Genomic DNA, 12,255 nt, shown 5'->3' with positions numbered 1-12,255 from the left:
CTGCTTCTGAAATAAGCATGATGACAAAAGTAAATTCAGTCCCGTGTTTAGCACTGCAGCCAGTGAAAATTAAAGGGTGGAAAAGGAAAGCAAAAGAAAGTGATAGTTTATAATACTTTTTTGTTTCATCCAGTGCACAGGTGAATTGGAAACATTTCTTATATAAATTTCAGTGAGATTAGTTATGAAACGTGTTTTCTGTCACTCTTTTAAATAGCATCTTTCAATAAATGTTCCATCTCCTACAGCTAATCCTGGATTTACACAAAAAAAAAAAAACCAAACCCACAACACAAAAACCCCAACCCTGTCCAACACTGCTAAAGATGCAAAATGAAGTATTTCCCATTGTACATGCACCCAAATAGCCTTTCAGTTACTGTGCATGTTATATTTCCCCCAGAATGTAGGTAGAGATTTTTGCTCACTTAATGTTCAGATAATTTTACGCTGTGAGGAGAAATACGTATATTTTTAACAAAAAAGTTACAACACGTATTTTTATTTTAGTTGCCTTAAAATGGGTTTTGCTCTTGTCAGAATAAAGGTGGTTTTTATTTGCTACAGCAAAACGTATTTACTGAATGTGGGGTTTCGTAGTGAAGATTAAGGAATGCCTGAGATTCGGCTGTGATTTAAATAACCAGTAATTTTGATTTGCGTTCCTTGTACCAGAAGATCACCCTTTTCCACTCCTCCTCTCGGTCCCAGAGCAGCCCATGAACCAACAGACCTCTAGTCCAGGCCCTTGCTCACGGCGTGTCCATTAGAGCAGGCTGGATCAGGCTGCTTAGCTCCTTGTCCAGTCGAGTTCTGAATACCCCCAAGGATGGACCCCCAATACCTCTCTTGGCCTCTGTCCAGTGTTGGAATACCCTCAGGGTGAAAGAGCTTTTCCTTGTATCTAGTCAGCAATTCTTGCCTTCCACCCCTGCCCAGCCAGTTTATGAGAGCAAGGCACTTCTGGGGAAGGGTGCTCCCTCTGACACCTCTGTTCTTGTTTTCTCCCTTGCCTTTTATCTAACTCATTTTGTGCTTCTTTTTTGGCTCTGTTTTTATGCAGTAGATCTGTCACTGACTGCTTTTCCAATTATAAAAACTCTAAGTTTGATTTAAACCTGATAATTATGCTGTGATTTAGCAAAGGCCTTAATTAACCCTATTGAAGCCAATAGGTGTGAGGCATGCTCTTTAGGACCTTAAAAATTCAGCGTTTAATGGCATCCAACCCTGAGAAAGGTGCAGGAGGTGGAGAAGTGAACATGTAGCTAACTCCAGCCACTGCTACTAACAGGACAGGACTTTGTGCGCTAGATCTCATATAACCCATCCAGACCAGGATTTTCTGCTGTCTTCCACCGCCAGAAGAATATGAATACACCAGCTGCACAAGAAGACTCAGTTGGTCACTGGTATTGCTACAAAAGTTTGTCATGTCCTTTGGCTGTTAGAAATCCTGAATCATGATCTGCACAGTGGGTATGTTTGCGTTCCCCGTCAAGGTCAAGGCATTTCTAGCTGCATTCGCTACCCGTCAGGACAATTCCAGTCTACATGCCATCAGTCTTGCCACACTGAGTAAAATTTAGCCATAGAAATAAAAGCATCAGGATCTCTCCTATCTGGCAGCAGCCGGAGAAAAGTAGGAGAAACAACATCCAGGAGGGGTTTCTGGCATCCCACGCAACTGGCATTTCCAGCCAGCTAAAATAGCTGGTCAGCCCTGTACACAGTCTACAGCTTAGGGGAGGGAAGAAAAGCCCTTAACACACCGAGCTGTAGAGGAGAAATGTCCTACAATGTCACCACAGGAACAATGATGTCATTCTGTGCTGCCCTTCTGTTTTTATCTTTCCTGTTTATTCATCCCCCCATGCACTGGGTGACCGTGCAGAGCTACCAGGAGACTAAAGCCTGTGGGTCCAAGGTGAAGGCAGGTCTTCACACTTTGCAGGGATGATCAAGGGCAGGTGCTGTGGCAACCTGCAAGCCAGGTTTTATCCTTTTGCGTTCCTACTGGAATTTGTCACAGTCAATATGCCAGTAGCTTTCTTCCCTTCCTGTCCTTCCCCAGCACCAAATCCTTGGTCCTTGCAGAGCTGTACGACGTTTGGGAAGGAGAACACTGATGTGCCAGTGCTTATCACGCTGATGACAGCTGACCAGTGCTTAGCGGGCACCAGGGAGGAACTGGACCTGAATTTATGTGCCTTATTCTCAAACACTTTGCTCTTGATCATGAGAAGCAGAGGGTTTTATACAGACCTGAGAAGCAAATCAGCCTATGGGGAAATGCAGTTATGGGAAACAGGCTTAAAATTGTGCCAAAATAGGCCTAAAAGTGTCTTATAAGCCTTTAGTCCAGTCCAGAGGAAAAAGTGTATGTTTGTCTTTCTTTAGGGCTTCACAACACCCAGCTCTAAATGTCACTAGCACGCAGAGGAACAGGAGTGACCATAATGCTCAGAAAATACCCCCATTCGCTACGTCAAGCTCTTCCAGTGACACATCAAGCAGCTCTTCACTTTCATCAGAACCGACCAGCCAGATCTCCATGGTTCAGGATCAAACCCTGCTGGACATTTCCTCCATCACTATATTGGCCCCAGGAGAATCACCAAGCCCTCAGCCATTTGAGCAAAGAAACAAAAATTTAGCAATATCATGTTCCAGCCCATTCGGAGCAAGGCCTATTCCAGCCTCTTGCCCAGCCAGCCTCAGGCTCAGTCTAACATCCAGCTCAGCCAAGCCTCAGCAATACTCTGACTCCTCTCCAGTCAGTCCAGGGATCAATGCAACCTCCTTCTACACCTTTTGTCCTCACACAGCACAAAACGTACAAGCTTCAGCGTCAGACCACACACTGACCCCAACCAGGAAAAGCACAAGGCCTCCAGCAACCATGACTCCTGAAGATAGTTCCCAGTCTCCTGGCTATTCTAAAACTGGATTAAAGAATACAGAAAAGGGTTTTGAATCAGATCTGGAAGATCCTGGTCATGAAAGGTACGTATCCAGACCATACACATGCTTAAGTCCTCAAATGACTCAACTTGGTACAGGGTCATTAAGAGCCCCTCATAAAAAAAAATTAAATATCTTTTATGATTTAAATGTTCCCAGTATTTGTTTTCCAGTAACTACCCTCTGCTCCCACTAAACCCTCTTCCCCAAGAAGCAAAATACCACATTTTCCACACATTCATTTCGCTCTCCAAACCCAATTCCAGGACCACCCCTGGGCCAGGTTGTCAACCTCAGCTCCTCCAACGGGGCGGTTTCAAGGTGCCTCGTTCCCTTTCGAATGAGAAAGCACATCTCTCCCTGCACGAGCAGAGGGAAACTCTGCTGTTACTAGGACGCCTGACAGATAAGAGCTGGTTATGGTTTTCAGTGACGTGGCCGGTATCTCCCTTCCCAACCCTCAGGCTCTGTGGTCCGACCCCAGGCAAGCTGGGCTGATTTCACCCCTCCAAGCCGCTGAACTCCACACTGTGTCTGCCACTTCTTTCCTTGGCAGGAGATTTGTAACCGCGAAGGAATTCCAAGCCATGGAGAAAGAACTAGAGGATGTGAAAGAAGAACTGAAATGCCTGAAGTGGAAAGTGAGACACATTGGCGAGACCGTGCAGCCCCTGGCCGAAGACAGCAAGCGTTACAACGGCTACACCCTGAGGGAGCTCAAGGCAATGGTGCAGTTCGAAGACGACCCGTACAAGGCTGCACACAAGATCCTAACTGCGCTCTTCAGCGATGTCTACTTGCTACAGCACTCAGTCACTGAACAGGCCTGCAACTCCCGATCTCTGCCCAAGCCCCAAATAGACCCAGAGCTGTACACGGTGTACTGTGACATTCTGAAAAGCATATTCCCTGGAATCAGCAGCCAGACCTTGAGGGAAGAGACACAACACGTGCAGAAAAGCACCCAGAAAGAAGTGCAATAACACCAGAGCCCACGGGGTGTTCTGCGAAGTGAGCAGTCTCCGATGGTGTTAGAGGACTGAGCCGTGGGTACGTACCGTTGGTTGAGTCTATCCCTTTTAGGTATGAATCATCTGTAAAGATATTGGTGAGCTCTGAGCCCTTCATGCCACTTGCCCAATGAGACGGGATGGGAAGGTGTTCTTCATACTTCCCACATTTTAGAAAAAAATTGCCCCCTTAGTGTCTCTTTCAATATATGGATGTTTCCTTGTTTCCAGCAACTGCAAATGCTGACAAAAGAATCCAGAGAAGGCATTGTGTGTCCAAGCAAGGGCCTTCTCCCAGCCCCAAACAGACCAACCAACCAACCAGCATCTGGGTAGTTTCTATTTTCTAGACTGTATCATTCATTAAATGACATTACTTGTTAGAAAATTGTGCCTGTTCGGTTTTTTTATTCATTTTTTTGTCTAAAAATGCTTTGCACATCAAATCAATCAACAATCATAACTTGAGTACACACTGGGATGAGACCTGGGCACGCAGCAAACCACCCTCCCCTCCCTGCCCATCTGATCCCGGGTTGCACGGGAAGAAAACCAGGGCGCAGGGGTCAGCAGCGGCCGTGCACCCAAGCAGGTCTCCATTGCAGGTAACCGGGGGCCAGGGCATAAGCGTGTGCAATACGCCCCTAAATCATCAACCCGCCAGTGAAACAGGTAAAGGTCTGTGACCTCCGTCTCTCCTAACCTGTGATAACTGAGCTGACAGAACAGCTCACGGGTTAACAACTGTGCTTTGCCTTCCCGTGACAAAGATGCTGAAAAACTGGCCCCTGGCAAAGGCCCCACAAGGCGATCGCTGCTATGGAGCCTGCCCCGGGGAAAGGAGGCTGCCGTCATGGAGGACACAAAGGAAAACGGCCCTGGAGCTCCTTCCTCCCCGCCTGGGACCCAGCAAAGTGCAGTGGGTGAACAGAAGTTTGTCCATCAGGTTCTGCCCACGGGACTGGCCTTGTAGCCAGTTTTGTAAAGGTCTGGCGAGGGTGGAGGGAAGTCCTTGTGCCATTTTGCTCACTACCGATGGACGATGCTGCTTCCCTACCCTACCGGTTCACTCAGCCCCCTTCAGAGAGTCATTGACTCTCTTCCCTGGTCACAATGTGACAAATACATCAAAACCCAGAACACGTCTGTCCTGCACACTGCTGCTCCCTGCCAGGCCACTGGGGATGGCAAGAGGAGCAAAAGGTAACCTGTGAGTTCAGCCTACCTTTCCCTGCGCTGGGATATAATCCGCTTCTTAAGGTTATTCCAAAAACAAGAGGGAGGAAGAGGGGGAAAAAAAATAAAAAAAGAATAAATAAAAGCAGATCATTCCTCGCGTCACCACAGCTCCAGACATCTTCGGAGGATGGGAGAGGGCAGCACGCTCCAAGGACACGCTCCGTACCTTCTGGGCTCTTCTGCATAAGGATTCTGGGGATGTTCGGACATTTGTATGAGAGATCCTACTTGTCTTTCAGCATGATGTATCTATACTGTTCTCTGCGGGGCTTACGAATACATTTTTTAAAGTTCCTTGTTATTAGCAATTTATTTTACTTACAAGTGGAGATGTGCAGACGCAGGCACAGCCCTTTGCCCACGTGGCCTCTCCGTACCGCACTACAGCCGAGATCTACAGCCACACCTGACAAATTACCAGGTAGCTACGGCAATACAGAGGGTTGTGCACAGTGCACGCCCTCAGGGCAGTCCCAGCACCCAGGCAAGGGTCTGGGAAAATGATGCCTCCCCCCACACAGCCAGCTCCCTTCGCCGGTGGGCCCAGAGGTGAGTGGGGATGGATGGAGCCGCTGGAGCTGCAGTGTCCCCTCAGAGCACATCACACACCCCGGTGAGCACCGCGGGGGATTACGACAAACCATCTGGAAGGCTCCATGCATCGTGGAGAGGATGTTTGTGGCTCACACAAGCATGCCCTCCTGCAAGCATTTATGTTCTGCGTTCATGGCTCTTTTTTGTAGGAAGATGTGTCCCCTTGGTTCAGACGGGTGGGAACAGGCTGGCCCTCCTCTCACAGAACTCGCTAGGCACTGCTCCAGACTTGCTTTTATACGACAGCCCAGACCCCCCAGCTCTCTCAGAGGTCTCTCTTCAGGGCTTTCCATAATCTCCAGTGGACACAGAACTGAGGAAAAGGTAATGTGGGCATTAGCAGTATCAGTCTTCATAGGTTGTACTGCCTGCCTCTCTGCCTGTAAAATCTTAATACAGTCGATCCTGTAAGAACCCGCTCTGTGGCTTCTCACGTTCATATTCCACACAATATGCTCAGATTATATTTTAGCCTTGTTCTCCGCATGCCGGCTAGTAACAAGGTCCAGCACAGATCTATGAATTATTTTTATTAGCTTTGCATCATCAAGGCCAGTTCTGTCAGATGTCAGTTCTGGGTCCCTTTCAGGTTTCAGTGTCCTCCTCCTTCTGGATCTGTTGTGGTATGAATCACTACTGCCCATTTTAGAGATGTGCATTAGGCGTTTTACCCTGATATTCATGGCTTTTAGCTATTCCAGTGGAGCTTCCAGGTTAATTGCATCCAACTAGAGTTGGCCACTCTTGCCAGATCTCCCATACGTTATTATTGTTATTATCTGCAACTTCTGAGACCTAAAGTCTGTCCCCAGAGCCTTACCTGCCGTAGCAGCCCAAGTGCTCAGCTGCAGGGAACCTGTGAAAAAAGCAACAGGGCATACCCGCTACGTTTGTCCTTCACAGCCTCCTCGCTTCCTTCTTTTCCCCTGTTGCGTTTGTGCCTTGAAGGCAGCTCTGCCTCTGTGAGGATGCTTTGTTCTCCGCTACAGGGAGAAAAATCTACTCATTTTCTACTCCTTTTCCTGAGCGCTTCCTGTTGTTTGTATTCCTGTGCGTTACCAAGTCCTTCCATCCTTTTATAAGCCTTAGCTTTCCTTGCTAGCTTTCCTTACCTAGGTTTGCTGGGGAGAGAAACACAGCTGTCTTCCCACAATTCTGAAGAGCTTTTCTGTGTCCAATCTATTTTTTTCTATAGTCACCGACTCCTAACACAACAGGAGGGTGAGGGCCGAACGCCTACACCTGCAGAAAGAGCCCTTCTCCTTGGAGGGTAACAAAACTGAGTCAGCATAATAGAAGTAAGACAACAGTACCTTAAATAGACAGGCTTGAAAGCAATTTTTTGCTTTCACTTTTAGCATCCTGTGCTTGCCAGAAATGTGTCCTGTGACAAGCATGCTCTGTCTTAAGACTTGAGGTCTTGCTGCCTGGTATTCAGACAGAAAGGCAATTACACAGTCCCATTATCCTGACAGTTAAAAAGATTCAGGCATTGTTCTTCTTGGACAATTCGTACTGATTTGCACTGTGCTGACATTGCTCCTTAGCCTAAATAAGCCTTCTCTCCAAAATGTTATCACCTTCGCTCATACAGAGACAGACAGAGAAGGCAATCAGGCACACAGTGAAAAATTAGTCTGTAAATCCACACTGCATTCCATCTATCCTCCATTAAACTATATAACTCTATTGTTTTCTCTTGAATACATACTTTCAAGTCTGAAGACCCAATACCGGATCAAATGATTTTTTCTTTCCTTTCTTAACTATAGGCATTACATTTGCTATTCTCCAGTCATACCCAGATCCAGAGATTCATTAGCATTACACTTATTCAAGTAACACGCACTGCCTGTTACGTATTCATCCCTGCATGCAACCCGAGGACCCAAGAGCCACGGCACAGGTTGTCTTTCCCTGTGTCATCTCTAGGAGCAGATGTCTAGTCAGAAGTGTGAGGACATGAATACTTTTGCCAGCCTCAGGCAATCTGTAGTTTGTACTGACTGATTGCGTTAAATAAGCAACCGATTAACATTCACCATGCTGTGGCTCAGTTGGCAGAACAGATTCTACAGCAGATAAGTTATGTTAAACAGAGGGTCCTGATCCATACTGCTCATAGAATAATTTAGGCTGGAAAGCCTCCGGAGGTCAACTGGTCCAACCCCTCTGATCAGACAATATTCTAGTAAAAGCAACCAAATAATAAAATCTGTGCTGCAAAAACTAAATCATTGCAATGCAACAAACATCTGACAACAACTGAAAAAAAAAAAAAAGAAAAAAAAAGAGAAGCCATACAAATCACCTGCATTGGAATCACTTGCAGATCAGACCCACCATAGGAAAATCTGAGGAGTTTTCTTCTCCCAGAAGCACTGTGCTGGGAGATCATCTAGACAGGAGCTCTCCACAGGCTAATCAGCCTGCAGAAACTTAATTTACATCTGCATCAGTGGATAAAGACAATAAATGGCAAAGTTTCTGAGGCACTGTTTTGGAGGGCCCCTTACTATGGTTAGGTCTACATGCATTGTCAATTCATTTTTCAGACTTCTCATTGATATCTCTAATGCATAATTGCAGTCAAAATCAGTCACTGAATCACAAATTTTATGACCTCATGCTTACCCCTTCGTACTGTTAATAATAATATCCCTGCATAATGTGAACGCTTTCTGCAAAACGAGTCCACCAGCCCTTCTGGTTTATGACTTAAAAGAAGATCTAGTTTGAGGGAACTGTCAACATCTTTATATTAATTATCGGCATCATCTGTACTGAAATTTGAATCACAAGGGTTTGGGCGGTACCATTAATTACCATTAATCCCTCCTCCATTTTTCCTACATGAATGCCTGCTTCTCGTGATGTGTTCTCTATACATTTATAGACCTAGTTCTTCTTGCACACTCCAATTCAACTTGACTTTAGTAATTTACACATTAACTCTACAATCTTTGTTTCCCAAGGTAAAATGGCCTCCGGAGACCCTTTTCCATTTCTTATCTCCATATGCTTCTACAGGTGGTTACTTTTTCACTATGAGCTGGACCTCTCCTCCCCTTGGAGTCTGCCAGGCAAACAAGTGTCCAAGAAGTCGTCCCCGACCCTTATTCTCAAACCACAAGCAGATGACCAAGGTGCAGATCTCCCTAGGCATTAATGCTACTCCCCAGGAAAAAGGGTGACACCGGGGGGATCCCAAAGGACTTCAGACAGAATACACAAGGACAGAACATGCACTGATCTACCCAAGTATTTTACTGAGATCCTAGCTTCTTGCAGATTTATTGTGAAGAGTACATTTTCTCAATGCCCCGAAGAGAGTGATTAAAATACATATCGATGTCTTGCTGGGTCAGTGGGTTTTGATCAGATCTCCCGTTTTGTGTTAATATTCAGATACGTTACCATCCCAGAGAGATGAATAATAGCAGCTATTTCATTTTTCTGACAATATTAAACAGAATGAAAAGTCTTACTATCATCCCACATCCTTCTCCATGAATTCTGGCCACAGACAGATCTCCTGTTGGTAATGGAAATGTCAGTTTGATTCATCTGTTCACCAACTAATCCTTACCAAACAGTTTCCAGTATACAGCAAGCCATCCAAAAACATTCCTTTGGAAACAAGCCAGAACCGACATTCATTGTAGATTAGTTTTTACCACTGTTTAGGCTTATACCATTTCAGGTAGCTTTACTACTTACTCTATTTTTAGCAGTGCAACCAGCAGACCAGGAAAGAAGCAGATCATAAGACTACTGCTAATCTGCAAATCTGAAATTATAGTTGGGAGACCAAATTTATTATTATACAGCTAGATGACGACAGCAGAGATGACCTTTCTGCGATGCCAGAAGACTTATCCACGCTGATCTAGGCCTTTAATCAGTGGGGGAAAGTATAGATTACTACGTGTCAAAGGAAAAACTTCTTCCCTATCAGGACAGTCAAGTATTAAAACAGAATGCCCAGAGAGGTCGTGCAGCCCCCATCCCTAGAGGTTTTCCAGGCCAAACTGGATGAAGCCCTGTGTAACCTGGTCTGACTTTTGTAAGTAAAAAAAAAGGTGTGTAATTGCAGAAAGCAGCCAGGAAAATCTTTGATGAATGGGAGCACAGAGCCATGAGTAACAGGCAGGAACAGCACCATCAGTGTTTTACACTTGCTAAGCCACAGTCGTAAGCGAGCGGGGCTGACAGCCGTGAGTGCCTCCGTTCAGTTCACTGCCGGCTGACTCATTTTCCTGCCAACCACTCTGTACACCCAGTAAAGCCGCTGTGCCCGTGCTGCCTCAGTCCTCGCCCTTTTTGATGGAAGATGAAAGCTCGCTCTTGCTCAGGATGAAGTTCTTTCCCCAGCTTGTTACAGACAGAAACGTCTATTCTGGCAGCCACCTTATGCTGCCACCAGGCAGAAGAGACATCTTGGTGAAAAAGATAAAAGGGCTCAACCGCTCCCAGTTCATTATCTTTACTGCAGGGACCATCTCTTCTCCCAAATACAAGGCTCCCCTTGGATGAAGAGTCATTTCCCTGAGAAACCTTCACAGCCATAGCAGCTTCTTCTGCATGCCCCTACCCTTACGCCTACCAGACTTGCTTTCCATCTGAGCCTTTGACCAACATCTGTTTCAGCTCCACCTGTACTGACTGGGATACAGTTTGGAGATCAGTTCAGCCCATAACACTCAGCTGGGCTCACATTCTCAGGAGGGAGCAGGCTCCTCCTGGCCCTTACAATGGCTCTGAAGTGCCATGTCCAGGTCTAAAACTTCTCTTTAGCACCGCAGCCCCCAGGCCTCCTCCAGGGCCAGAAGACTTTCAGGTAGCAACCGGCTTCTTTGCTGAGAAGATGGAGACGTCGCTATTTCCGAGTTCCTTTAGCATTCTCTGACATTCACCTCCACATGCTTAGTCCAGCATGCTGAACTTTCAAAAACCACTGTGAAACTCCTTTTCCAGTTAGATCCAGATAAGCTAAGGAACACGAGCTCTGAAACAACAGATCACACATGAGCAAGAGGAAAAAGTTGAGCACAAGTTAACTGTATCTGTCTGAGAACTCTCCTTATGTTTATGGTTCCCCAGAATTCCCATCCTCTTGGGAAAACTGCACAAAAACCTGTGCATGCTGATATTTCTGGAAGCCCCACGAGCAATAGAGCAGAGATGCACACTAAGAATTTGTGAATCAAGTTGATTTTAGTCACACCAAAGAGACCTTGAGCAAGTTGAAAGCTAAAGGCAGGATTTCCCTGTGTTCTCAGCTGTATAATTGGGACCTTCTGGAAACAAACAGCGTACCTGGGGAAGGCTGCTAGCAGATCATGAGGTGGTGGTTTTCTTCTCCTAATTAGAGCCAAAGCAGTGAGCTGTGGGTGGAGGATGTGCAGTGTTGGAAGCAACAGTCCAGGCTGGGAAAGTCCTACCCTGCTGATCATTGGGATGGTCAGTCCTCTCCTTCAACCAGGAGCTAAGAAAGGGAACACTAGAGAGCCTCAGACAGAAGGTCTGTAGCCTTGTTTTCTAGGTCAGTAAGAAAGAAGTCACAAATTGCCAATGTTTCCTTTTATGCCTAGATCTCAACACTGCCGCACTTCACAGGGTCCTGAGCCAGGGTGAGTGGAGCTGATGCTATTAGACAAGGGTGGAAAATTGATCTCTTCCCAGCAAGATTTAGAGGCCAGTCGGACAGGAAATTACTCCAGCTGGGCACTCTGTCCCCATCTCTCAGCTCTTCCTGCAGCTAGGAGATTCACTCTATAATTGCTTTCTTAGTCCACATTTTATCCTCAGCTGACAGAATTCCATTAGGGTGATACAAGCTGCGTGATAAAGGGATGTTTGTGTCTCACGTGGGCTGTAAGTCATTTCTCAGCAAACAAGCAAATAGTCACAGAAATGGGCAAAGAGACCACTGAGCCAGGAACCCTCCTTCTTGTGCTCTGAATACCAGGACCTCCGCACTCAAATGGAAGCAAACATTCTTCCAGTACGTTACACTCCTCTCTGCTTCCCTCTCTGCTCTTCAGAGGAGACATGTCAGTGCAGGTCTCCAAAATGAACATTTATCTCTGCAGCATTTTTGAATGGACAATAATCAAGCAGGCAGACGTGCAGCATCGGCACCCCTAGAAATGAGGGCCCCACGCGAACAGGAGCCACTGTGCTGTGATCATGGGGGTTGGTGACACCACAGATCTCAGATAGCAAGTGGCCTACACATGGGAAACTGGATGAAATGAAACGAATGTTGTAATACATCTGAGCACATACACCTGAAGAGCAAAACAGGTTGGTCACACCTGCAAGACAGTGATTCTGAGCAGGACCTTCAGTACTGTTATGGAAGACAAAAGGAGAGACCTTCTAAGCATAATGACACAGCTAAAAGATAGACATGAAAAAAGCTAAAAGGGAATACAGGAAGGTG

The 12,255-nt window shown here is 46.2% G+C and overlaps 1 protein-coding gene across 1 annotated transcript; it reads left to right on the top strand.

Annotated features, from left to right (window-relative positions):
* The first annotated feature begins 2,405 nt into the window (after window positions 1-2,405).
* On the top strand, window positions 2,406-4,358 carry LOC142089029 (uncharacterized). Its single transcript, XM_075164912.1, has 2 exons — window positions 2,406-3,006; window positions 3,521-4,358. The coding sequence occupies exons 1-2, from the start codon at window positions 2,555-2,557 to the stop codon at window positions 3,945-3,947; spliced, it is 879 nt and encodes a 292-aa protein (XP_075021013.1). The 5' UTR covers window positions 2,406-2,554; the 3' UTR covers window positions 3,948-4,358.
* Window positions 4,359-12,255: the final 7,897 nt, after the last annotated feature.

The sequence above is a fragment of the Calonectris borealis genome, chromosome 16, assembly GCF_964195595.1.
Source record: "Calonectris borealis chromosome 16, bCalBor7.hap1.2, whole genome shotgun sequence".
NCBI classification, from domain to species: domain Eukaryota; kingdom Metazoa; phylum Chordata; class Aves; order Procellariiformes; family Procellariidae; genus Calonectris; species Calonectris borealis.
This window is presented reverse-complemented; position numbering and strand designations above follow the sequence as displayed.

Excerpts from the sequence above, each read along its gene's own strand:
- LOC142089029 (XM_075164912.1), top strand. The coding sequence starts at position 2,555 with ATGGTTCAGGATCAAACCCTGCTGGACATTTCCTCCATCACTATATTG. Across the intron at positions 3,007-3,520 it reads GAAGATCCTGGTCATGAAAG|GAGATTTGTAACCGCGAAGG; the intron begins GTACGTATCCAG and ends TTTCCTTGGCAG.